At 39.2% G+C, this 27,364-nt stretch overlaps 1 protein-coding gene across 1 annotated transcript in view; it reads left to right on the forward strand.

Moving 5' to 3' along the window:
- Nucleotides 1-27,364, forward strand: part of AKAP6 (A-kinase anchoring protein 6) — a 211,803-nt gene that overhangs the window by 171,820 nt on the left and 12,619 nt on the right. Inside the window, exon 11 of the mRNA XM_085301681.1 lies at nucleotides 11,581-11,796. Coding sequence (XP_085157807.1) covers nucleotides 11,581-11,796 — 216 coding nt within the window. The remainder of the gene's footprint in view (nucleotides 1-11,580; nucleotides 11,797-27,364) is intronic.

Below are 27,364 nucleotides of genomic sequence, written 5' to 3' on the forward strand. Positions count from 1 at the left end.
GTGTATTGAATTCCATAGCTAGCAGCATTCGTAGCCATTTCTGTTTACCTTCTAAATACTATAAAATAGCAAATGCTTGTAAGTGTACTGCTAATGACTAGACTCACTCAGAAATGTGTGTGCTTTCCACTAAATCTGTGATTGCTCATAGCAGATGATGCAATGTCGTTTTAAAAAAAAAGTATTTCTCAGAATCATCTCTTATTTCTCTGATGCCGAAAGCAACTGAGCTTTCTGATGAAAAAATATAGATGGCATTGGTAATTAACAGTGAGTCGGTTAATCAATACCTTTGTATGGTGCTTTTCTTTGTAACTGAAAACTTTGCATGATAGTCAGCATTACCCATCTTAAAAACAGTTCAGTTAAACAGAATTCTGTGTAATAAAGCAGAGCTTCAGCGCATATAACATTATAGCCATATATCAAAGACAAATTTTAACTTTGACTAACGGTTTGAAGACTCAGAGATTTAGAGATTGGACGAATGTGTTAACAGTTCCTGCAGGTGCCAGGACTCACTTTCACTACTGCAGTTTGGATCCGTTGCAATATTTGGAATGGTGCTGCTGGCAGAGCTGCAATCAAAGAATTACAGAAATTCAATGTACGTATACCAAAAGATGCAAAACATTTTCCAACAGAAAGTCCAAAATAAGTGAAGCAGCATTTAATCTTCTTTATACACCTAAGATGGTTTAAAAAAACCTATTGTAATAATATTAATGAATTTTTCAAAAAGAGACTGTGGCTTCAGAACCCTTAATCTTCATAGATGAAGCAACATTTACCCAAATTCTGTTTAGATTAAATTTTAACAAACTGGAAGTCATACAGTAATATACCTTATGAAAAAAAAATAGGATTCCAAGGTCAAATATAGCTTGGTGCCATTTACTAAGGATTGAAGTGAACCTGTGCGCTGAATTTACAGGGTCCATCATCCCAAAGCAGCACTTCTGTAGAGCACTTACATGAGAATACAACCTTTTGGTGCTATACTTTTTTACAATAAGGCYGCTGTACATATGTATTTTTTGTCAAAAATGTGGTATTTTGGCCCTAACCCCAAGACGTGGAAATGCCTTATATCTCAAATTTCAGTTTAGTATACTCATTACTTTYCAGGAAGTATTCAATAAGACCTCCCCATTCAAGGGAACAATAATATGAATTATAACTCCCATTTAGAACTAAATATCCTATCTGAGATAGCAGCTTTCATTCCATCATCCTATTTTGACTGAGCCCTGAACTGTGAATTTTTGAGTTTTATTCCTTGCTACTTAGTTTTTAAGCAGTGACAATCTCAAAATTAATTATAAGTCCTATCTGGTTATCTAAAACCCCCTTTTCCACACGAATCATTTCTGGCTTAGGGCTGCCTTTACTGGCTGTCTTTGGGAGGAAAGATGGGACACAAAAGATCTAGCCACAAGAGATGGTTAGATCTGGTAGGCTGGGGGTTTTTACAGAAGTATCGTAAAACATCTGCATCCACTTTGAATTCAGTGGTGGCAGCAGGCTTCTGGACAAAGACTGGTGTGTGGGGCAGGTTAGAAACTATTATGTTGTAGTAAGATCTTGTTTTTATTTTTGCTTTGAGGCCTGAATTCAGCTGAGCTCAGATAYGGCAATGCACTGAATCCTTTGATAAGGGAGAATGGCCTAGTGGCTATTTTTAAACTACTAGTTCACATTTCACTTCCTTCTTACCTCCTTTTTTATGAACGATCCCCTTATTTCTTGATTTATCAAGGTGATTGCCATGCAGTCAGCATAGCCATATGGTAGAGACAGGATAAAACAGGCAAACTTTAGACACCTACAGTGTTGAGATCTCTCTCTGAGTTTSTTTTATAGTAATTGGAATGAAATAAGTATTTCTAGCATGCAATTYATCTCCGCTGTTTTAGACGTCTGCCTATAAAGGATATGGATCTCAGAATGCCTGCTTCTAAATGACCGGCTCGGATGCAGACTTCTCCATTAGATCCCGCTCAAGGAGTCGGCAGGAACATCTTTAAGACYTGAGCATCTGGAAGGTGCCAAGACAACTGCAATCCCTACTCAGAAAGATTGACCGCTAATATCTGTGAGGTTCTCCCACACTAACCACAGGCTTATTTCTTTCTGAGAAGAGTTGAGCCCCAGTTTCCCTCTCAGCCCTCCTGAAAATSCAATAGGATGCTTGTCTGGACCACTGGCCTTGTTAGCTACAGCTGGTCCGAAGGAAGCAATGAGGCTGAGACGCACTCGTCCCTGTCTTCCTTGCTGTACAGGGATGGTCTGCATTTAATTCTCGTGACRTGAGTGGGCATGAGAATCAAAGTCCAACTCATGCTGAGTAACACAGAGGACATCTTGGCTTACAGAGAACTGCCCGCTGCAAAATAAAACCTGTAACTTTGCTATGGCAAATGGCTTACAGTTCCTTCTCTAGCCTTTCTCATCATGGACATCTGCAGATTTTCAGCTGTATTTCACATCTCAGGCATGGTCTCTTGAAGAGTCAGATATGTGGAAGTGAGAATAGGTAACCTGGTTTCTTTTGAGACAACTTAGCTCCATCACTTGTTATTGTCTACATCTTTGAAGATGTAATTATTTTTCTTTTGACCCATCCAAATGACTCCTAGGRAATGCTACTGCTTATTGTCCTACCATTGGTCTCTCAGCTTTACTTTTTCCTTTGTTAGTGAATAGACTATAGAAAAGTATGTACAGCCTGGACTGGAAGTACAAGATGGCTAACAAAAATTCACTGTGCTATCTCCATAWAGGTCTGCTTTGTAACTACTGCGTGTGATTACACAATTTATTTGATTGTCTGTAACTGCCCCTCTGGGGCCATAGCATTGCATTCTCAGGTGCTAATCTCTCTAGTATTAGTGGATTCTTGATTTAATATGTTCCGTGGAGCCATTAAATCCTACTAAGGAGTTTTTTCTTTAATTAGTGGATCACCCACATAGCAGGCCATTTCCTAAGTTTGGCCTCGGTAGTGGACAGGTTTCCCAAGTTCCACCTTTACATGTAAGATAATAGATCATCTTCCCAACAGGGAATAGTATTATAGACCCTATTAGTCCCTGGTATTCACACCAAAAATTACTGCATACTGCCAGGGAGCCCACTGATTTCAGCAGAATTATTTGAAGGGCACGATGTAATTCAGAATGAGTGGGAATARGAGCGTAAAAAGAACAGGCCTTCAGTATACGTTTTGAAGCATTATTGCAGTCCTGATCAGGTATGTTGTGTATCACAAGTGTGAGATGTCAGTCAGCAATGGGATTTGCAGACTAGCAACACGTTACTAGAGACAGCAGAACAGCGTGGGTTACACCTGCCACACAAAGTCAGTGGGAAAAAATAAACGTGTGTGTGGATTCCTTCGCAGAGTGATTCCCTTACTGCTCTGCGAGGGAAGTGCTGCATTGCCTCATCTCAGACTAAAACTGAAGGCTTGGCCTCTAATCGGGTGGAGGTTTTTTGTGCTTTTCATCAGCTGGTGGCAATGTGCTGTCATTTGTAGCGTACCAACTTTCCGCTTGTCAGTGATGCTTATTTTCGTGTTCAGAGCACAAAAAAGCAACCTCAGTGTGTTCTCTATTTTAAGCTTCACTGAAGGAAAGAAAGCATATTTTTTGCCCTCTTCTCCTTCATCCTGTCTGGTCTCCTTACAGCAACCTATCTGTCTGGTCYGTGGAAAGTTCGATAATTTGAGTAATGAGGAGCCTTTAAGAGCGTCATACATTAAGGGCCATCTCATCCAGACCTGTGGGTTTTGGCAACCCGTAACTTTCTGACTCCTAATCACGGTTCATCTTGACCACGTCACCTGCTTCTGTCCTCACCTCTAATTCCGGCCTTGGCTGTCCCAATCATGTCTTCCTAATTTGTACAAAAAGCAAGATAATGCTAATTTAAAACTTAACATATTTGTGCAAACATTTGCATGAAACTTACCCATGCAAGTAAGATACTGCCTGTTCTCCTTTGGATATGGGAGAATCTACTTCAGTGCAATGCTGCCAGGCTGTGGTTGATTCTGCTACAAGTAACTGCCCTTGCTGAGGACTTTTAGATTTTTCTTATGCTGAAATCAAAAGGGGCGTGTGTGTGTGGGGGGGGGGTGTACGTATGATTAAGATACAGCAAAAGAATGAAAATAATGTTTTTATTTAATGACTAATCCTGGCAAAAATTTCAAATTTGTCCACTACAGACAAATGAAATTTTGGGGTAACATGCTTCAGGATTCATTACAAGGGAAACACAGCACTGATATTTGTCATACCTGTCTGATGCTTTCTCTGCTTTTTTTGTTTTTAGCATTTAGAGAGAGATAGGGGAGCTGACTCTAACTAATTGTGCCACTTTCAGTATTTTTCTTACGTTTCACTAGAAAGAGATTCTTTTCCGACTGAATGGAAAGAGGATGTGAACTCAAGGCATTTTGAAATAAAAAGAGAGCCAGACCATAAAAATGGATCCTCCTTCCATTGCCTCTACCCCCCATCCAAATGAGCTGGCTTATCCCCCGGAGGTTAACCCCAACTTTGCAGGGTGMAAATGAATTTAATTAATGCTTAAATGAAACACCAAAAAAATGCTTGAGAAAAGGTACTTTGTAGTTCAGTAGGGAAGATGCATTTACATCCTGCACTGTTTCTTCTCTTATTTTTGAAAGTTACCTTCCTGTAATTGCATACTAGCTTAGAGTTAAGAAAGGCGCATCTTAACAGTAATGGGCACTTTTTAACAGATTATTGCCAAAAGTGCATTCTTTATTCCAGGGAGACACTGTAATAGATACTAGCGCTTTAGTAATGATACAAGCAATCTGTAAGCTATTATAGTTTCTTTTCTAGTAACTTAATCTTCATATTGTTTTATATGTCTAGAATTTTAATAGTGTTTTTAATTTATGGAGAAAAGTATGTTACATATGAGTAGTTACATGTGAATATGAACTAAGTATCAGACCACTGGTCTGTGCTCTTACAAACAAATAATTTAAAATACTTAAACCAGCATAAGGAATGAAATGAAGAAATTAAAAATGTCATAGAGTCATAATAGGAGGTTCCATGGACCGAGCCCAGAAGCATCAATTCTGGATAGTTACTGTTTCTTAATCCATATATTGTGCTTCTGGGGTAAAGTGAGAAAGAACACAGGTACAATTACAATACTATTTTAAAATAAATATTTTAAATAAATATGTTTACCTAATTAATAAATTTAATTTTATTATTGATTGAAAAAAACATAAACACAAATTTCTTCTTGCTTTTTTATACCTAGTGAACTGAGTGAATTAATGTTTAACCAAATGGTGTTAGGCACTTGATATGTAAAGTATAAGATTCTGTATAGACTCCTGAAGCTACAGGAAGAAAAAAATGTTTTTTTTTTTTTTCTATTAGTTCTTTGTCCTTTTTTAATGTGTATGTAAAGGAGAAGTTTATCACTAGAAATCTGGATATTCTTCCAAGAAATGTAGTACACTGTGTTCAGACTTGTCAGAMAAATATTGCAACACTTTTTGCTATGCAGTGAGCTACAGGGAGAGATCCTCAGTGTAGCAATTTAATGGCTCTAATGCTATTAAAAGTAGGGCTTTTAAATAAAGAGAACCAGTTCACTGTTTTGAAAGAAGTCATATTCTACTTTAAACTGTCATTCTCTGTTTCTGACTTGCAATTAGATGGTATTTCTAAAATGTCAGTCTGAGATTCTGTTGTGACCATCATTGTAATAAAATGTGACAGCAAAGATATTATATCAGTACTTTTTCCATAATTAGCATTAAAGATCTCTCAAGGGTTAAGCAGAAAAGTTGTAGAAAGGTTTTCCACTGAATGGTCCACACAGTCTTGTGCTTTTAAAATCTTTTAATATAGCCAAGACTGGTGACAACCAGGAGACAAATCTATGAGCAAACCCTTTTGGAGAGAATAGTTCTGTGGTGTGTGATGTATGTTACGTAAATGAGCTTATTAGGACTCTCATCTATTTTATTATTGGTGCCCAATTTAATAGAGGCATTTAAAAAACAATATTTCTGCCTGACTCCTTGAAATGAAGAAGATACATTGATATAATTGAGAGCAAATGATTGCATGTTGTGCCATTTAATCATGTCATTTTTCAATTGCTGTATTTTGCACTTCACTGCATACTTATAGAATATTTAGCTTCAGTATAGATTAAGTCCCACAGTTTGCAACTGAGTAGAGTTCCTATATTAGCTGACATTTTCTTTTAACCTTGAAATCAACAAAAGCACCTGGGTTTGCCAGTATTTTTCTAAGAGATGACAAGTCATCATTCATTTCCTATCTTTGTCATTTGGCTTTTTTATTTTGAGGAATTACTTTCTTACTAATATTTTTGAGGAATTACTGATCTTCTTTTTTACTCGCTGATAGAAATTGGTGTTTTCACCACGTGTCCCATAAGAAAGGAATTTGAAATACAGGGAAGCATCACCCCAGACAAAAGGAGTTCCAATGTGCATTGCCATTTCACAGAAGATGCTGAAAACTAAGTTTCACCRAAACTTTGTAGACATATTGTTTCCTGTTTTCCCCTTACTCTTGTAGYAGAGACATTAGCAATGGCTCTTCAGCTTTTGCAACAGCTATGTTGAAAACTGAAGTGGTGCACTAGCCAAAAAGCTTGTGTAAAAGGGTAAATTAGSTCTTTTAAAGAGTTGTGGTTTGATCATTGTCGTGAGAAGCGCCACTTCCACTCTCAGGTTTTGCCTGAACGTCTGTGTATGGTTGTACTCAGTAACAGCAGGCCCATCGTGGGCTGCGGGCGACAGCTGGTGCGACAGGAAGGACATAATCCCTTCCCTCCATGCATCTTGCATCAGGGAGAAAGAGCGAAACTTTTAACAGAACAAGCTTAGGCAGGAACTTCCTTTTAGAGCCTGAAATTCCAGATTTATCTGCAGTGGAGATGCTTGTGCTTTCCTAAGAGCGTCTAGTGTTGCTCGTAGACAGAAACACAACATAAGCCTGGAAGTAGCGTTTGCCTCAAAATAGCTTGGCGGTTCTTCTGAACCTGTAAGCACAAAGGAACTGCATCTGTGTAAGTTAACATTTGTCTTCTTCCAACCACTTTTCAAAGCTCTGGACACCTCTACACGGACCTTTAATATTCCTGATTGTAAAGTGAAAGCGAGAAAGATGGAAATGGTTGAAACAACTTAGGCTTCATACAAATGAATTAAACAATTATAAGCCGTAAATGGTGCTACAAAAATTGTATCTAAACATTTTATGTAGTGGTTACATGTGGGTTATGTGGATTTAAGCTAAATTAAGGTGAYTTCTAAACTAATGCTAAGTGCAAGTAGTCGTGTGAACTCACTGAGARTCTTAGTAATATTGAGTGATTAAGATTAAGCACCTCCTCAAGAACCTTGATGTAAGTGTGGCCAACTCATTTAGCACGTTGTAGGAGAAAGCATGCTTCACCTCGTCGTGCTTCAGTCTCGCAGTGCTGCAGACCTCAGGCTGCACAAAGGCGGAGGCATGGGGAGGACCGGGGCTCGAGGGGCTCTGATATCCCCTTCCTATGCCTCCCGCACTCCCTGCACCGCCTCAAGCCGCACACGTGTTTCTGGTCATATGCCATCCATGTCACGCAGCTGTGCAGAAGACCTTCTGTTCCGATCACGGCTACGTCCATCCCCATAGATAGTGCCATCAGCCCGTGGCTTGCAAAGAGTGTTTGATGTCATTCCACTTAGCAGGAGCTTTTCCAGATGATTTAAGGCATGATATTAACACGCTGTGAAAGTAGTTGCAGCTAGCCCTTTTTAGCTATGTGGGTGATAGCTTCAAAGCACTGAAAATAGGAGTAAGCAGAGGGAAGGAAAATCTTCCAAGATTCTGACAGCATGGACAGGAATCCACAGTATGGGAAAACATGACTCATAATAACATTATAATGAATAACACCTCAGTGTTATCAGGGTGTCTGTTAGAAAGCAAAGGATTCAGACACAAGGTCAAGTTCATACATGGCAGCTGCAGTTACTGTGTATGCTCTTAGCCTGCAGCAAACAAAGTCAAACACGTTAATTTAAGTCTCACTGCAAACGATTTAAGTGTGTTTCTTCCACATTTGCAAAGGTTTGGACCATATTTACAGTTACGGCAGCTCAGTTGACACAGGATAATGTGAGGAGCCACGATCAAATGTGTCTGATCTCTTAATTTATACTTCAGCAAGACTTTCACACACAGGAGCCTRAGTGAGGCTCCTCAGTCTGCTCTTAGACCAGCTCCTCGTCTCCGGATCTGTCAAGTACCCAGCAGCTTACTGTAGCAGCTGTAGAATATCAGGCCCAGGCCTCAGCAGAGATATTCATCAGCTGTACCATCTATCAGAAAAATCTTGTCTTCCCTTGCTTTCTTATCCCCTTTCATTTTTAATTAATCATGAATTATAGCTGTTAATTCCCGGTGTAGAGTGCACCTTGCAGAAATAACTGCGGTAGGCCCGCAAGCTTGCTTTGCATGTACAGCCTGCATATTGACAGGGTTTTATCCAAGCACGGCATTTTAACAGCTGCAAAACATGGATGGATGTACAGCACTGTGAGATGTCATGTCGTAGGGTACAGGCAATTACTGCGTCCCTTTAGGAGACTGTATAACAGACCGTGGTACTGCTTAGATTCRCTGTTGCCTGTATCGCTACACAGGATTTAAAGACGTCTTTAGGTGATTAAGTTCTCTGACTTTTAAAGTATTGCTGTAGTCAACCCTTTCAACACACGGTTAGGTACAAGCACTTCATTCTTCCCCTGTTTAATATTAACCATAATATCACGTAATAAAATTGAAACAAAAGTGCCATAGGCCTAATTGTACTGTCATGGCCATGTAAATCAGGAATAGCTTCAGTAAAGCTAGTGTTATTATGCTGGTGTAAAATTGATGTAAATTAGAGATGACTTGGGTCCTGTAGCTCTGCTTTCAGATAATACAATGAAAAGGCCTCACTTAAACTCCCATGTAACGGCTTATGAATGAAATAYTCCTTACCTCATCATATTTATGGTGTTGTATCAAAAATGAACAGTATTTATAAGAGATGACATAGTCATATCGAGGTGAGAAGATAAGTTAAYGTTATGGGGCCAGATTTTGAGCTCTGTTGACTTCCATGAAGTTAATGCAGATCTACATAGATTTAATTGACATCAGCATATAACTTACCATGGCTTTCATAAAACTGAATTGCTTAACTGCTGTATGGGGTTAAATAAGAACYCTGACTTTATCCTTAGGTAGGTTTTTCTTCTGATGTGATGTTAGCCTAATGAACAGCATCAGAAAGGAAATGTGTCAAGACATGGTGGTTCCATCAAGAACTGTGTAGGAAACTAGTAATGAACCCTCRGAAAATAAATAAGGGCAAGTTCAGGAAACATAAGTGAAAATGCAGCTCTGCCATAAATTGAATAATAAAATTCCTGGTCATATTTTGCCATAAATAGTGGTTTGGGAATTTGTCATTCACCTTATTTAAAATTCAGAAATATTAAAGGTACAGGGTTCTCTCATTATAGAAATAATAGAATTCCAGCTATTACAGAGTTAGGGTAATTTAAATAGTTATAGAATGCATTATATCAATAAGGGGAACATCTGTATGAAATGTCCACCTGCTGATATACTACTCAGTGTACTTTACAATGAAATGCACTTAATCATTTTAAGACGCCTTCTAATGAAGCCTTATCGGGATTAACATTTTGAACACAAATACTTCTAGGCATTAAAACTTCTGCTCTAAATGAGATTGCATTGTCTTGTTTACCCTTGTTGATTAATAAGCAATCTGTTAACTGTTAGAACGGTCCAATTGTGCCAGTGAAAGTAGATTAGTAATTCAGCAACGTTTGTGGGTTTAATTGTCATTTTTCTTGAAGACTTTGAATTAAAAAAAATCACTTGCACTCTATCTGTAGGCAAAGAAAAGATATATATTTTTAGATGTGTGTACCACTGTTTTCCTTTACACTTTCAGCTTAGGGTTATTGATGAAGCAGATACTTCCAGCAGCAAAATACTGCTTTGACATATAACACTTCTAAGTAAAACTTCCCATTTTTAAAGCAAAACCAATGTAAAAATCTAGAACTTGAATTCACTGTTTATAAAATGTTATTCTTTTGCTAACCAAATTCAGGAGGGCACGTCCTGTTTGTTTATCAGTTAACACTTGTGACCAGATTTGAGAGAGAGAGAGTGGCCTCTTTTTTTTTTTTTTTTTTTTTTTTTTTTTGCCTGTTGTGATTAGCTGGAAGTTAAAAGGCAAGTAGCCTGTCTTCAAAAAGATAATCACAGAAATTTTCTCACGGGGTCATGCACTTTCATCTGCAGCATCCCACAGAGGGAAACAGATGTTGGCAAGTTACAATTTAAATTATCTGGAAAGCTCCCATGTGTGGAGCACAGTCCTGGTTAAAGCTGGAGGTCGCACAGGCCCGGGATAGTAGCTGCATACGTGAACCTGCAATGCTCTGAAGTTTCAACTCTTAGAAGCCGAGCTGAAGCAGTGATCATCATAAGCATTTTCACCTTGTGTAACCCAGCTTCATAGATATGATTGTAAAAAAAGATGTTATGAATTAATAAGAATCTTGATTTGGTGTAAAATGACTGTAGTGTGTGATTGTGTTTGTAGATAAAGCCATGCTCATGAGCACTCCRTGCCAGTAACTGCTTCTGGGTGGTAGATCTCTCTTTAGCTGTGGCATTATTTATATTGCTATTGAATGAGATTCTCAGTGCAGTCGTTTAGGTTTCTGGAGTATGAACAGCAGGTCCCGACTCCCACCAATACTCAGCAACGTTAGGGCATCGCATTGTCTCCCGTGAGTTCATGTCAGCTGCATCTTTGTGGCCCTCAAATCTCTGTGATGAAATAAATGCAATGAATAGCACATCTTTAAGAAGCATGCATTTATCATAGTATTCCTACAACTTTCACTTGGATATAGAACTATCCTGGAGGTATTTCATGATAATTAAGAACATCTATAAAGAATTTTATACCAATATCTCTACTCTTATTCCTAAAGGTTTCTCCTCTGACAAGGTGCATATGAAAMATAATTTCTATTGATTCTTCTATACATATGTATATATATATTCAGACTATATGAATTTTTTTTTTCTGATTTTTCCTGAACAATTTCTGAAGTTGATTACTGTCAGGGTAACTTATTTCAGATGTGTCCCTTTTGAATGGAAAAAGGAAGAATAAACCAGTCTACACCATAAAACTTTCCACATTATTGAGACAGTTGGTTATGTGTGGCATTTGTTTGAAGAAGACTGAAAGTAGCTCCGCTCCAATCCTAAGATTGTGGTTATCTGAAAATAAAACACTAAGCTTTGACACTAAGCATGGGAATTTATGGAAGAGCTGGAAAAAACTTTTGAAAGACAGAGATCAGGCACCAGTAAATGTAAAATAATAATTAATGTTTTCATTTGCCAAGTATTCCATACTGACATCTGTCATCTGTCTGTCCGGCAGTCCCTTTGCTGTGAGATCAAACAGAGACGTCGCGGGGTAGCCTCTGTGCTGCGATTGTGCCAGCACCTCCTGGACGACCAGGAGACCTGCAACCTCAACGCGGATCACCAGTCCATGCAGCTGATAATCGTAAACCTTGAGAGAAGGTGGGAAGCCATCGTCATGCAAGCTGTCCAGTGGCAGACAAGGCTACAGAAGAGACTGGAAAAAGACTCGGTAAGTGATGCTTGCTTTAAAAAAATCTTAGGTCATTTCACTCTCCGCATGGGAAACGGTTTCTCAGTGCTGTATTCTTCCCAAGAAATGTGTTCTGTGGACACAGCCGATTGAGAAGATAAACTCACAGTATCCATGTCCTGTTGCTGGATTTTTAGTTTTGTCATATCTGATCRTGTAATGAGAACAATCTTCTCCTGTTGAGATCAGTGTAAGCCAAGTTGCTCAGCATCTAACAGAATTGGGCCAGAGTCGTCTTTCATCAATTGTAAATATGTTTCTGAAGAAATCTTTATAAGTAGGACTGATTTTAATTACCATCCCAGCAGTAGGTGTGTATTTCACATAAAATACCATGGGTGTGTGATGAATATACAGTTCTGTGTTATTTGAATATAAAGAAAATGCATTAATTTGCTTTTATCTCAAGGAAAATATTCCTAGGAGGCAAAATAGCATTCTGCTTAAACCATCCACTAAGTGGCATAAATTAGACAGGTTTCGTCAGCATAAAACCGTATTACAATTCAGTATCTACATTTAAACAATAAACCATAGGGGGGAAAAAATAATCCCTACTGTAACACCATTGACTGTAATGGATGAATTGGCTCAGCATGGTTTGTGTCACTATCATACTGCTGAAGTGTGTATATACTGCAGCTACGCTGGCAGCAACGATAACCCTATGTAATGCATATACAGAAGAGCCTTGATGAGATATGGGAACAAGTGAYATATATTTAGCTTACATAATTTTTAGGTTTATATCTTGCAAATAAAAGAAAAKAGTACTTGACACACATGCTTCCCAACAGCTATACAACTAACAGTGAAATACTGCTTTTTTACTTCTTTTGGTAAGATTCCTGTAAAAAAGAACAGAAGCTGTATTTCTCATGGAGTTGTTTGTTTATGTTAGTGTGTAGCATTAAGATATACAAGACTGTTCAGAAACACTGGCAATCCCTGACTGAAAATGCTACCGCTCTAAACAGACYAAGCGATGGTGAGTTAATGAGGAGGATGCTGTGGAGAAGTGAGGTGTTGAGGGTAATAATGATCTGTTGTCTGCCTACCTTTAGCAAATATTAGAAAACAGGAGCGCTTCTCTGCCTGGTCGGTTAACTGTTTGGGTGATTTAGGTGATTATTTGCTTTAGGCAAGAGATAGAAATGCTAAGAGGAAGATTCTTCTCATAGGGCTAGTAAGAGGGAGGTGTAAGTATCGCAGCTGATGTAGATGGCCAGCCTGAGTAAGAGGGATAGCGGTGATGTTGACCGTACTTAAGGAAAAGAGGAGATTTAGRGGGAGGAAAGAATTCAGTTTTGACTGTGATTAGTTTATGGGCATGAGAAAGGAGATACTTAACAGGCAGAAGAGTGGGGTTAGATGCACAGGAGCCATCAGTTCACAGATGGCTGCAGGAATCTGAACATATATAATCATCTAAAAAGAAGAAAGTGAAACTGATAAGGAAAAAGGCTTGTTGGAAAGTCCTCTCAGGAGCAGGAGGAAGTGTTAGCAAAAGATCSAGAAGAGGTCAAACACAGAACCAGAGAGCAGAGAAGTCCAAGGCAGTAATTTGTTGAGAAGATGATCAAGCAGTGTCAAAAATAAAAGCTAAAGTGGTAAAATTAAGGTTATGAGAAAAAAGAAATTGTGAATGAATGAAAGGAGGAAACAGAGTTAGGGAGGATCCAGAATGAAGCTGAAGAGAAACTGCTGCTTAAACAGTATATTCACATTTAAATGAGAAGAAGGTGAAGAAATAAAAGAAGACAAATACCATCGCACCAGTGGCAGAGAGACAACATTCTTGCGTTCTGGGTAATGAATCTGGGAGAGCAAGAAATGGGAACAGAAGCAAGGGAAGTCAGCAGAGAAAGAGACTGGCGTGAATGGATTAGAAGTTGAAGGTAAGACTGAGGAGTAGAAAAGATTGTTAAAGAGAAAATATCGTAGTAAATCTTTTTAACCCTCTTGAGAAATGCTTGTTATGTTTTTGTAATAGTTCCATCTTTTTATCTGACTATTTTTATTCATATTTCTAATATATTATATCAATAGTAAACTGTTGGTTAGTGCTCTGGAACTCAAAAGGTTACTGAGGTGACCTGCAGTAGAAAAAATAGTTGAATTTTGGAGCTGCAAGAAGAGGTGTATGCAGTACTATGCAACAGCCTATACCAAAAAGCATTTCTCAGAATCCTGATTTTTGGTTGCTAGAGGTTGAGTCTCTACTGGGTCTCGAACTCCCCTAGCGAGATCGGATAGGGTTTCTACTACATTTGTSCTTTAGAGGAGGCACCACAGAGTAGCTGAGCTGCCTTTTTCACCTACAGAACTTATGGTTGCTGTGGTACAGCTGTTCTTCTAGGCCTGGAGGAGGAACAGTTGCAACTGTGAGACAGCCCWGAAGTCCGAGGTACCGCGGTGAGAGCATGTTCTCCCCTTTCGCCTGAGAGCAGCTGCCACGCGGAAGCAGTTTGCTGTTCGTAGCTGCAGTTGCTCTAAATAAACTCTCACGCGCTAGTTGGAGCTCGGCGCTGCTCGTGCTGCCGGAGCGGAGCGAGCCTCCGCCTTGGGACCGCAGCGGATGGGGAGTCGAGGCRGAGCGAGGGGACGAGCGCGGTGCGTCGCGCGACGTCGGGAGGCCGCGGAGCTTCGCGAGCTGCCTCCGGCTTTCTTCCCGCTTTGCCTGGGGGAGCCTGGAGTTAYTTGCCGGCCGGAGCTGGCGTTCACAGGGTGGCATTTCTCTGCTGAGAAATGGCAGCCACTAAGAGCTATGATGGTGCTCATTGAATTTTCATTGCGGGCTGTTTTGTTTCAGAACCTCTCGTTTTAGGCTTGYTTTATAATAACATGATTCTTTGAAGTATGTCGGTATCTTCAAGTTTCTCGTGTTGATGAAACTGTTTGTATTCGCAGCATCTGAAAGATGCCCCAGCCACTGCAGAATTCAGGTTTCTTTGTGCTCCCGGGCTGGGCTGGCATGTCCTAGCCTGCSTTTTCACTCAGTTCCTGTGTAGTCATTTCTTGGGTAGGTACCAGGATTGTTTCTTCTGCTTCCCTATCTCTCTACAATTGATGGTGTGCCAGTCTTGGCACGCGAACAGTATCCCTTGGTAACAAGTCTTTATGTGTGGTTGCCCACAAAATACTGTAACTTATGAAAACAAATGAGATGTTTTAATACCATGATGGCATCTGACTCAATCATGGCAACTGACTTGCTGACAGTAAAGAAGATAGCCCAAATGATTACATTGCCTTAGAGAAGTACAGGGGTCACTTGCACCTCTGCTCTCTTCTTAGYTTGTGCGCCGGGTTCTTCCTTTGTCCCGTTTCTCCCCCTTGTTACATTCAGTCATTTATTTGGAACACTTACAGCGTTGCAAAGTTGTGCTAAAGCTGACCACAGAAAGCTTTTACATTTCCTTCAAATTGTTTTTTCTTGATGTTTTTCAGGAGTATTTAATTCTTTTCAACCTTTGCAATAGCAGGCACCATAAATTTACAAATAACAAGAGATTAAAATGTACTACAAACACCCGAAGTCTGGCAGAAGATGCTTTTCCATGAACTAGAARTTATGTTTAGAAGCTTAAATTCTCAAGAATCACCTCAAAAGGATGAAATGTAACTAGATTCAGTTAGTCAATCTAGCTATAAAGAATGTGATATTCTCACAATGATAAAAACAAGAATTACATTTAAAAAAACTGTAGGATACTTATCTCCAGTCTTATGTAGGACACTWACTTATTCCAGTAACAGATGTTACTGGAAGTTGTTTTAATCTCTTCTAGCAAAAGAGGTTTTTATCTCCCCCCATCTGCTTTTTTTGTGGTAAATCCTTTACCCCTAATTTATCATTCCATAGTTGGCTGATACAATGTTATCTGTCACCTAAATTTTAGCTTCAGAATTGCACAGATGCCTTACAGTTTGCCTAACAAGACCTTGWTGGCAATCATCTTTAAAGAAAAAGAAGTCTGTGTGGCAAAAGCAACAGCAAGAGCAGCAATCTTCGGTTAACTGAACCCGAAGCTGCAGCAGCTAGAGAAGCTTTAGCTGATGAGGCACTTTCCTTTAGAGGATCTAGAGCACTTTGGACAGCTAAAGAAAGATTTGGGACAGACTGAGTCATGGCTGTGTCCACAAGTTTACCACAGCGAACTTGAAGTGGGAACGGGTGATTTGTTTTATGTAGGTTTTCTGAATCTTATGCTTAGCTAATGATATACCCAATCTAATTTATGCCTTTAACCTCAGTGGCGTATTCCAGCAGCCGCAGCTGCTGAGAGTCTGGGGATGCGCTGCCCATGCCCGGTATGTCCCACACAGGGAGCACTGAGTAGGGGATTTTCAGTSTGGGAGAATCCCCCACCAGCCAACGCTCTTGTCACTGAGGCTGTTCTAGCAATATTGGGGTACACAGAGCTACTGTACTGCTGTCGGTGGCAGGGAGCCAAAGCAATGTTTTCTAAGGGATTTTATTTCCCAGGTTGCAATCCCGTATTCCTACCTCACTGCTGACTGGAGAAATTGCTTGTTCTCCAGACTGCACTGAATGAGAAAGGTGATCTGTGTTATGGAGCAGCCGATCTCTTTTCTTGTTTAACAGAGAGAGCTAATTATTGGAAGGACAGCATTAATAATGCTTTTAAAATGGGTATTCCGAGCTAAGATAATCTGAGTTAGGGTGCTGTAGTTCTCGCATGGTCCTGAAAATGTCTGAAATATTCATGCCTTTGATCCTTTAAGTTCACTTCATGCAAATTTTTTCTCATTTTTCTTTTTCTCTTGAGTCATCCTATGTGTACACTACRCTGTATGTCCAGCAAAACCCCCATGTGTATTGGCTTGAAAGTATGCTGTACATCCAGCCACATAATTGAAAATAATAAGGCCACAATAAATGCGATGGCCTTGGGGTATAACACCCAAGGGATTCAATTGGTGTCGCTTTGCATCAATGTCCATGCATCATGGTAATTGAGGTAACATAACCAATTACCACATTTTAATTAGAGTTGTAAGGACTTGGGAAAATCTGCAATGGTGAGACAGCTCACTTAAAAAAAAAAAAAAAAAAAAAAAAAAAAAAAAAAAAAAAAAAAAAAAAAAAAAAAAAAGGAAAGAAAAAGAAAAAGCACCTCTCTTTACCACAGGCTTGTTTCTTGGGTGCTTGTTTCTTAGAAGGGAAAGAGCCTACTTAAAGCAGAGTTTAGGATTTTTCCCAGCTTCCTCTTGGCTTCTTTCTTTATAATGCACTTTGAAAAACAAGTTGTTTAAAAACGCTATATTGCTTCTACTCTGGTCTTTTTCTCCCTTTTCTCTACTCAATTGTTTCTATGATGCCTTCTGGAAAAGAGAACTGTTTTTAATATTGATGGGAATGATGCTAACTGAAGCCTCCCCCCCAACTTCTCTCTGTTTAATTCACTGGTGCAATATTTTTTTCAAGCCATGAACTGATATTTGATTTAAGCTTAAAAAAAATGAAAACCAAAAAATGCCACCTACAGAGATGACAAATGTATTAATTATTKTTCACTTATTTCATTGGGAAGCTCCACTAAAGAAAAACTTAGTTTCTGAATGATTCTAGTTTTACCATGAGCCATTATTTTGTCAGGCTGGATCTAGCTAGAAACCTTGCACAAGAGTTTAGAAGTTCAGCAAAAGTGCCTGATACACCAAAGTGCCTGGAACAGATTCACTTGCTTGGCTGAGGAGAGCACACTGAACTTGTAAAGTGATGAACACCTCTTACATGGTMTAGCTCTCACAAGTAATTATTTACTGACTTACGTTTAATCTGTTACAAATTGTTTTTTCATTATCTATCACAAGTCACTTTTGTGTTGATATTGGGCCTCTTTGTAGCAAAGCGTGCGACAGTACAATATTGTRTTTGTTTCTGTCACAGTCACCTTAGTCTGATCACTGTATTTCAACGCTGAAAACTACTGGCTTTGGTGCTTGCTTAAAATACATTATTCTTTAAGTGGGTGGGTATATGACTGTAGAGCCTGCGATGTATATCACTCTSTCTAAGCTCTGCGTCATCTTGAAAGAGACCTGGCCAAGAAACGTGTCCCCTTCTCGGACAGGAGATACAAGGCTCAGCTGCCCTGGTGATGAGAAGCACCAGGCTGGGCCATCCTGATGGGTGCTGTGTCTTTTTCAGCTTCTAAGTGGCCTTGCATGCCTGATTTCAAACCTGGACAAATTACCTGTAGGATCTAAAACAAGGCTGCTTAACTGATGAACTCGGGCTTAAATCTTTCTTGGACTTTAATTGCACATAGGTGATATTCCCCATATTCTTGCAATAATCCTGTATTTCTCATGATTTTCTCAGGGAACAGCCAGTTATGGTGCAGCAGAAGACAGGTTTTCTTACGAGACTAGGAATGATTCATAATGGCTGATTGCGGTTTTAAACCAAAAAGGTTACAGATGCAAAATGAATAAAGTATTCCCAGTAWTATTTTTAAACAGCACATGGTTACTTAATCTCGTACAACTACTGTGTACAGCTCATACTACAGGGAAAAACTGACTTCAGGTATTCAAGGCAGCAAATATCATGATCACAGCATTACAGGATTAGGTTCATGGTGTTTTGTTATAATTAGCTCAAATCATAGTATGTCTGAAGTGGGTATAAAATGGTGCATCTGTATTCGTGGGTTTTACTAGTACTATGTGAACAATCTGCTTCACTGACTGACAAAAGTTGTCTTTAAATCATAGATGCTTTGTATTTTTTCTCAATATTTCTCTATTATATTAGAGGAAGTATTATGTGAACTTGCTGGCATACTACCACAAAGTTTGGAGTCTATTTATATGATATATATAAATATATGTTTTTAGAAGGAATTGCTTCTTTGAATTTCTTTTCTATTCCTTTTCTGGTTAAGGCAATCTTAATTTGTTCAATACGTTGATTCAGAAAGAGGGAAAACTAACATATTTTGAAGTTGCTTAAGCAATTCAAACTGAACTATCTCAGGAACTTTCAAGCCCAGGCAGTGGTGCCACAATACCCAGTGAGAAGCTGGGAATCTTCTCTTTTCTGCGTGTACAAAGCTTCTACGTTCACCCCTGCAGAGCTGGAAGATACTTGTCCTGTTTCTCAGCTGACTGTTGACTACTCTGTGGCTGGTGCCATTTCGGGGTTGGGTGAGGGAATTTCATAGCTGGTAGAAAGCTGGAAATATTTCTCTACCAATCTGATTTTTTTTTAAGTGATTGGTCTTTGCAGACCCTCAAAGATTTGTAGGGCCATCAAAAGCACCAGTTTATCACATGGCCCTGTAATTTGGCATATGATCATGAAAACACTGTAGCTTATCTCTCATGGGTAGTGGCATCTGACCCTCACTGATGCTGTATCTAATTTTATGAGCTTCTGAGTGTTTTCAGATCACTGCTGTATTAGTGAATTGACTTACTGTAGTATTTTAAAAGCAATTTTTCATCAAATAACTACAAAAAATCAGGTCTTAGGACAGCAGTATTCAATCCTATAAAATTTAGAAATGTGAGTGTTATACTTTATGATGGAAAAAGTCAGCAACACAGCAGCAGATTTAGGTCTTTATAGTGCATAGTGGCATAGATTTCACCAACTAGCTGTCAGTCTGTTCTTTTCTTTCTTTTTTTTTTTTTCTGAGCAACAAATTAAATAATGGCTGAAGCCGCGTGGGTGAAGCTCTTTCCACAGCTTTGAGAACAACACGTTCCCTGTGCTGGAAACCTGGGCATTAGAACTGCAGGATGTGTAAAATCTTCCATTGAATACTCAGGAATTATGCGTTTTAGTAGCGAAGTATGTACAATTCAGAAAYGGGATATCTGGCATTTCCAGTGCGTGTAGATACTGAAAGAAGTGTCAGTCACTCTTTAAATGTCAAAAATAGCTCATTAAAAATGAAAGAGAAAATAAGATTAGGTTTTTGTTTTCAAAGACAGAGGACATATTTCAGAAGAATTCAGTTCCCGTTTAGGTACTTACCTATAGGGCCAGGGATTCAAAAGTGCTCAGCAGTTGGCAACTCCCCTTGCAGTGCGTTGTGTACAGATTAAGGATGAAGTTGGTATTTTGTGCAGATACTTAACATACACTAGTCATAAGATCATGCCTCAGGCCAGCAATGTTTGAAAAATGAGAGTTAAAAGAGAAAATCACAAAATAGTGACTACTGAATGCATTTAACGACTTGTTGCACTGCAGCTGTAATAGCCCCAGTTCTGCAAGGAACACTGTGTGCRTATGATTAAAGCTAATTTGCTGATACATTGTTTCAAGAGTCCTAAAGCAAAACAATTTTTAGAAAGAAGGGAARAAGTCTGATTTTCCAACAGGTTGTACAGCGGTTATTCTCACCCTAGGAGGKCCTTCAGTTTTGGGTGGTAGGAACCCAATCCTCCTACCATTATGGAAATGTTTGGCGGGATCTTCAGTAAGTATATGCATAGTCAGAGTTTCATTTTTCAGTATTTTAGGATGTTCTAGGAGCTGCATCAGCTGTAAGAAGAGAGAGATACAATAAAAATTAATTAAAAGTATGAAAATGAATAGGGTATAATTATTCACTCTTTCTCTGTACATAAAAAGTAGAAGGTACCCAGTGAAATTTGCAGGGAGGAGATTTAAAACAATCAAAAGGGAATGCTGTTTTCACGCAGTGCATAATTAAGTTGCGGAACTCGTTGCTACAGGATGTTGTGGAGAGCACAACGTTTGTAACAAGTACAAATGGATTCACTATGTGGTTAGACAAAATAATGGAGGAGAGGTCAATTAAAACGCACTAAATTTCAACTGTGAAAGGCTGGCTTCTGACATCCGGGGTGGCAAGCTCCATACTGTTTTATAGAGTTCGATTTTTTTTTTTTTTTTAACTTTTCTGAAAGCATTCAGACTGCTACAGGAGATGAGGGACATGGCTGACTGGACTGTTGATCTGACCCAAAATGGTAGATGCTTTTTGCAAGTATGTGAGCTTGCGGGTTTGGAGGCCTACCTATGAACATTTTTGTACTTATAGCAAAACAATTTTAAGGAATGCCTAGAGGGTTTTCATTGTTGTTGGGTTTTTTTCACCATTTGCAAAGACTGGAATATAGCTGTTTAGGTATGCAATTTTCACTAGAGGAAAACTTCTAAAAGTGTACCCATGTCAGTTTTTAAATATATTTCTAATATATTTTTCTGTGAAATTCACAGAAAATTTAATACATGCATCTACATAAATATGAACAGACTATATTACTTCTATATCAGAGGTAATATAATATACATTAAGTAATAACATGTAAATCATTAGCAGTGATGATCTGAATTTTATTTCTCGTTACATGTAAGACATTTGTGTCATCACTGTAGCTCTAATCCATATTCAGTTCTTCGTGTTTGGTGTGCAGTAATATGTAAATTACCTAGCCAGCTGCATTAAGCAGTGTTTGTTTATTCTATTTCTTTTGGCATAGCATATAACTGAATTTCTGCCAAAAACGCGGCTGCTTCAGGGAACACTGTTCAAGTAGAAGGAAGTTCTGAAAGGAAAYGCACATCCGAAGTCTTTACTCGGTGAAACAGTAAAATCAAAACAAACTTTTCTTCATAAAAATATCTGTATTAATGTAAAATAACGCGCTTGTAAAGTACAAAGGGCAAGCTGAATCTTTTCCAAACGCTCTGTTTACACTGGCTTTGTAAACAAGGCTACAATACTAAGAGGCTGGTGATTTTTTATATGTGGGTGACTAAAACCGGTGAAACGTGAAAATGGGAAAGTTTGAGAGAAATTATTTTAAAACGGCATATTAATCTCCCCTAACACATAACATTTAAATGCATGTAAATTTAGAAAGCAGTGAAGTTTAAGTGTTAAAAAAATTACATTAATGATGCATAGAGCTATCTAGTTGCGCTGGCAGTCCTTTCAGTCTTCCAGTCTGACACTTCCTTTTTTTTTTCCAGCCAGCTAATTTCCCCTCTTTTGTGAGGAGTAACTGTTTTCACACCAGTGCTTGCCCAGCAAGCCTCCTCGTTGTTTCACGGTTAATTATCTCCTTGCGCTTCACCTTCCCGGGCGAGGGGGGAAGCCTGGGCCTCCCCGCGAGGTTCCAGCGGGGCACCGCGAGAGCAAACGCAGTGGCTGATCTAGCAACATAACAAATGAGCTCCGAAACTTTACGGAGTCACAGCTCATCCGGTGGGTTTACTCAACAATGCGGGAAGATTCTTTCTTCTAAAAATGCTTTTTTTATTATTTTTAAAAGGGGGGAGGGATATTGCTCCAGTGTGGAACCAAGTAGCACAAATGGTTGCAGAACATCTAAGCMTTACTCAAAAGTGCGTAGCAAACGTCCAGTTTCAGCGCAAACACGAGTTGCTCCACAGTCAGATAAAACCTTCGAGCTCTCTGCTTTAAATGGGCATATTAACAACATCAATTAATACTCTCTCTATTTTACTCTCTGTATTTTAATACTCTCTATAATTACCTGCCTGTAATAGAAGAAAGTTGCACAATGGCAAAAGGTAATACTGTTGTTGTAATGCTGACGTACTCCCATTGCAACTCTGCGTTCAGCCACTACAACAGGCAGATAGAAACCTCTCACCTGACAAACGCAGTTGTCCATTACTTTGTCTTCTTCTAAGTGAATTTCTGTGCAATATGCTTATACTAAGTCATTTCTCAGTTTGGTCCAGACGAAAAGTGTACGTAAAACTATACTTCACACATTGTGCAGAGATTAGATTAATCTAGATTAGATTAAAGATTCCAATCCCCCTTTTTTTTCCCCGCCAGCTCCAGGCTACCTTGGTGTCTGTGAAGTACAGTAACAACTATGAGCAGCAACTATGAGGGCTTTATAAGTGACGGAGAGAAGGATACAATTCTGGAAGCTCGAGGTTAAGATGATTTTAGTGGAAAAGTTCTTCTTAGGGACCTCTTACACCTGGAGACAGGGCTGGTCTTTCTGTTTTGTGACATTTGAAAAGCAGCCCTTCCTAGATACAGGCTATGTAATGGCAAGGAGCCGTAGTGGTGTTGTAGCCTCGAGGTGCTTAGCGTTGACATTTTGATTCATCGCCAGGAGAACTCTCTGCTGGCATTGACAGCAGTGGTGTTTAACTTAATGCTTGGAAATCCATAGGTAGGCAGACTGTGAAAATACAATGTGCAGCATTCTTCTAGCCTCCAASTTCATGCTACGTGGTCATTGATTCCTCTCTACCTTACTTGTCAATGCCCAGATTTATAGGTGGTGAATCAGTGACATCAGGTAGTGTCTGGACTGAGATGACAAAGAAATTCTGTCAAAAAATCCTGGAGGGAAAAAATAGTCACTTTTCTCATCTTTTCTGATGAGATCAGTTAGGCTAAATTTGGTAGTCTCCAGGCTGCTTCATGAGGAGGAGAAGCTGATGATAGAGCAAGATAGTCTTGATGTAGTCCTGTTATTCATAAATAATATATAGACTCTCCCTCTCCTGTATACGGGAAGAATTTTTATTTAGAAATTCAAGCCTCTCTCCCCCAGCGCTGTGTGAGAAAACTTTCTCTCCAGGTTTCTCTAAGGTCAAGCTCCCCAAGGCTTACGCCCTGTCCTTTTGTAYCTTATATCTATCTGTTTCTATGGTGATTCTCAATCTTTGGTGTTTCTTTGTACAAAYGTACATTTTTACTGAAACAGTATTTTTAAAAGCCCTGTGATTCCAGGTGTTCTGATGTGCCTCTAGTAGGCTGGGGATGGCTGTTGTGTCTGCTGAGTCTAATCATTGTGTCCCCGGAGTTGTTCCGGTTTACACCATTACCACGATTACACCATTAAAGGTGTACYAATTCCAATGTAAATGATACTAAATTGAAAATGTTGTTGAATTAGGATGAAGATCTCTGTAAAATCACTCTGGTTTTACTAAAGTGATTTTAAAAGACACTTTAAGGTCTGCCCGTTGACTAACAAAACATTAGTGATTTTACTATGCCTCTGTGTAATTTTGCCACTGTAACTTTGTTCAAGGAGCATTTGATTCCAGAATATAACTGATTTGCTGTCAATATGGKTGTAGCAGTATAAAATTGTGTTGAAGTTCTGCAGCGTAGACAAGCAGTAGTTAAATCTGTTTAAGCATGGTCGGTTCCGCAGATTTCCTGGGTTTGGTTTCTTTATTTGACCATTAAGACTGATCTTTGGCTTATGATTTGGCCCACATTCTGAGACTTGACGTGGGTGAACTCCCACCAACTTTCATGAGAGTGCATCTGAGGTGAAGTACCAGGATTTTCTCTCTACTGAACTAGGTGTGCATGGCAATATTTTGATTTTGGATGAAGCTAGGAATGTTTTCTCTAAGAGTTTCATAAAAAGCTTGTGTTGAATTCTTGCACAAAGAAAATCGTATATTCCTCAGAAGTGAAGGTGAGACCAAAATGACATTCAAGGGCGAAAAACTCTGTCATGTAACCTCTTGACAGATGAAAAGAAAACTACAAAGCAGCAAAAACAAGTCAGTAAAATATGCCATGTAGCCAAGTTTTCTCATCATAAAAAAGCAAAAAAAAAAAAAAAAGAAAAAGAAAACCCACATATACAGCTCAGTCTGGGATTGTAAAGCTATTCAAATGACAATATGATTCGACATAAAAATGCTATAGATGATTTTCTGCTCTCTAGTAACGTTTAAAGGGCTCCTTCAGCAGATGAGGGACCAGGAYGTTAGGAACCTGTGCGAGGATGCGGTGGCGGAACTGGAGCCCGCTGCTCCCGCAGAGCGTGGGCAGCGGTGGTGTGTTAGCAGCGCTGCTCCAGGCGCGGTGTGGAGACGAAATATGTTGGTCTGTGCTAGGAGTAAGTTCCCACAGGCCTTCTTCTGACACAGCTCACTTTTTCTTTTGGCCGTCTGGTACCATAGGCAGCTTATCAGGAAAGTTGGGGGACCCCCATAGCACCCCACAGCTCTCGTGTGCAGGCATTGCTGGCCGTGCTTAAGCAACATTTAAGAGCGGTGGAATGGCTGGTTTCTCTGGCTTCTTGAGCTTCTGCTGCTCACAGGGAGAGTTTTTTCACATTGGCATCYCGTTAAAATGTCACTGCAGTTGTTACATCTGTTACTTAGAAGGTGAACCCACAAAACAACTATCATAATAAAGAAAATTATCATTTTTAAAACCTGGCTGTGACAATGATACCCTCTAGGCTTCTGTTTCTGAGCGTTAAAAGGAACTCCAAACATTGTCCTAAAGAGAGGAAACGGAGCAACAGTCAAATCTCAGATGTTCCATGTGGCCCAGCTGAGACCCTTGTAGGCGACGTCTGCGCCCGCAGAGAGCACAGACAAAGTCAGTGTCCCCTGTGGGACAAGAATTGGTACGTACAATCTTCCATATGGGACACTGGCAATACCTATAGGCATCCGTATAGCTTAACAGAAAAATGTAAGGAAGTTCTGCATGTGCAGGGCTGAGCACGTTGTCTCACCRAGGGACAAAATAACGTTTGTAAAATGAAGCAAGAGAGAATATGAACCACAGTTTTGGACTTCTACTTTCTTAGGGTATAAACACGTAYCTTCTTATTTTAACTGTAATTATAACGAATAGGTGTGTTCAGAATGGAGTTCTCTGATGACCGGTGGTGAAGTGTACTGCTTCTGTGTCTTTTGAGACCATATTGTAATGCCTAGGTCATTTCAGTAGCAGGCACATGCAATATTGTGCGTATGCTTGTTCCTATTAAAATATTGCTGTTGGGAAATGAGGGCAGTTCTCTTACTGGCCGTGATATAGGGAACCCCATTTAGAAAGTGAGCATAAGAGAAACAGAGGTGAAATGGGTACTGTACACATGACTGTTTCCCTCGGCAGAAGTACTTGGCATGCTCGCATTTTTCAAAAGACAAAATCATGTTTGTCTTCCTTGAATGTGCACGCATTCCTGGAGATGGGGGATGGTTTTCTTTCTTTCTTTTTCTTTTTTTCCCCTGGCCCCTAAGTGCAGTTGAGTTTGGATAATTTGTCCACAGCAACTGAAGGATATGTTGGAGGGGGGGGGAGGAACAGAGTTTGTATTTATTATTGTAAAAGCTCTTTTTTTCATGTTAATTCCTTTAAAAAAATATAATGGTACGTAGGGGTTACATTACAGGCCTGTTTCACCAACACAAAGTATCTGTACTGGAGTAGCACATGCAAATGAGGCTGAAACAGAGAATCATTGTTTAATAAAATTTGCTGGCGAAAAAGCAAAACTATCTGTGTTTTAGTAAAGGATACAAACAGAAAGAAATGCAGTCTTTTTTTTTTTAAAGAGCACTAGGGTTGAGGAAACAACTTTATGTGGCTTTATAAATCTTGCTTTTCCCATTAACATTTTTGCTAGATTAGTGGTTTAGAGCATTTAAGTACACCCTTAACTTTGCTCACGTGAGTTATCCGGCTGAAATGGGACTAGTCTCCTGAGTAAAGTCGTTCAGAGTTCAGGGTTCAAATTGGGAATAGCCAAACTCCTTAAAGCAACACATTCAAATAGCAGTAGAAGTATTTCAACCTTTCACTCTTCCAAAAGTGTAATTTAATTGATTTCTAGTTTAGCTGTATTGAAAACTTTTCAAGAGAGAGTAAAAGCCTTCTAAGTATTGTTTGCCTAGCAGTAATATTTTAAAAATAGGAATATGCATACTATTTATGTTTGTATTGTTATTATATTGTTATTTTTYATTTGCTTGGTCAAAACTATTTACCTTTTCTTACTGTGTACCACATGGCCATTGGGATCTACTCTAAACTAGTTGTGTTTGGTGACTTTGTAATGAACAGTATGAAGCTCTGAGCTAGATGATTGAGATATATGTATATATAAAAAATACATCCACACACACACATGCATMTACATGTATGTGTGTGCACACACACAGACACACGTATATATGAAACAAGTTTATAACTTCCAGGAATTTAAGTACTCATGCAATCCAAAGACAGTTCATTTGCTCATTTTGCTTTGGTGGAATTTGGTCTCCATGTTCTGTCATGGTCTCCAACAAGACCAGGACTTAATGGTGATTGTAAGATCTCACACCACTGATATCTGAGGCTCTGTAGCACACCCAAAAGTTTTCTTTAATTGTAGTCTATCTTACACATGGAGATCAACACGTCTGTCTGCAAGATGTTCTGATGAGAAGATCGGGGCTATTAAGATCACAATAGTTCAAGTACTATGGCACCCTACTTAAGCACTGAGCAGCCTGATAAGGAGACATCTGGCACTGTAAGAGTAATTAATCCTCAGAGAGTCCTCATTCTCATCTTGCTACTGCTGTCAGTGCAAACATGAGCTGGAGCGACACCACCTTCTGTTCTTCAYGCCAGAGCTTTGCTGGAGAGTTTACCTGTTGCTCCTCTCTCCAACAACTACCGCACTATCTAAACTCTCTTTCTTGAATGAGAAGCTTGCTGAATTTTGTTTAAAGAAATGGAAACTATATACCACCATTAAAAATGCCAAATGACTTCCCAAATGTTTG

This window comes from Rhea americana, unplaced genomic scaffold (assembly GCF_003343005.1).
Source record: "Rhea americana isolate MKP2758 unplaced genomic scaffold, rheAme1 scaffold_18, whole genome shotgun sequence".
Classification (NCBI taxonomy): domain Eukaryota; kingdom Metazoa; phylum Chordata; class Aves; order Rheiformes; family Rheidae; genus Rhea; species Rhea americana.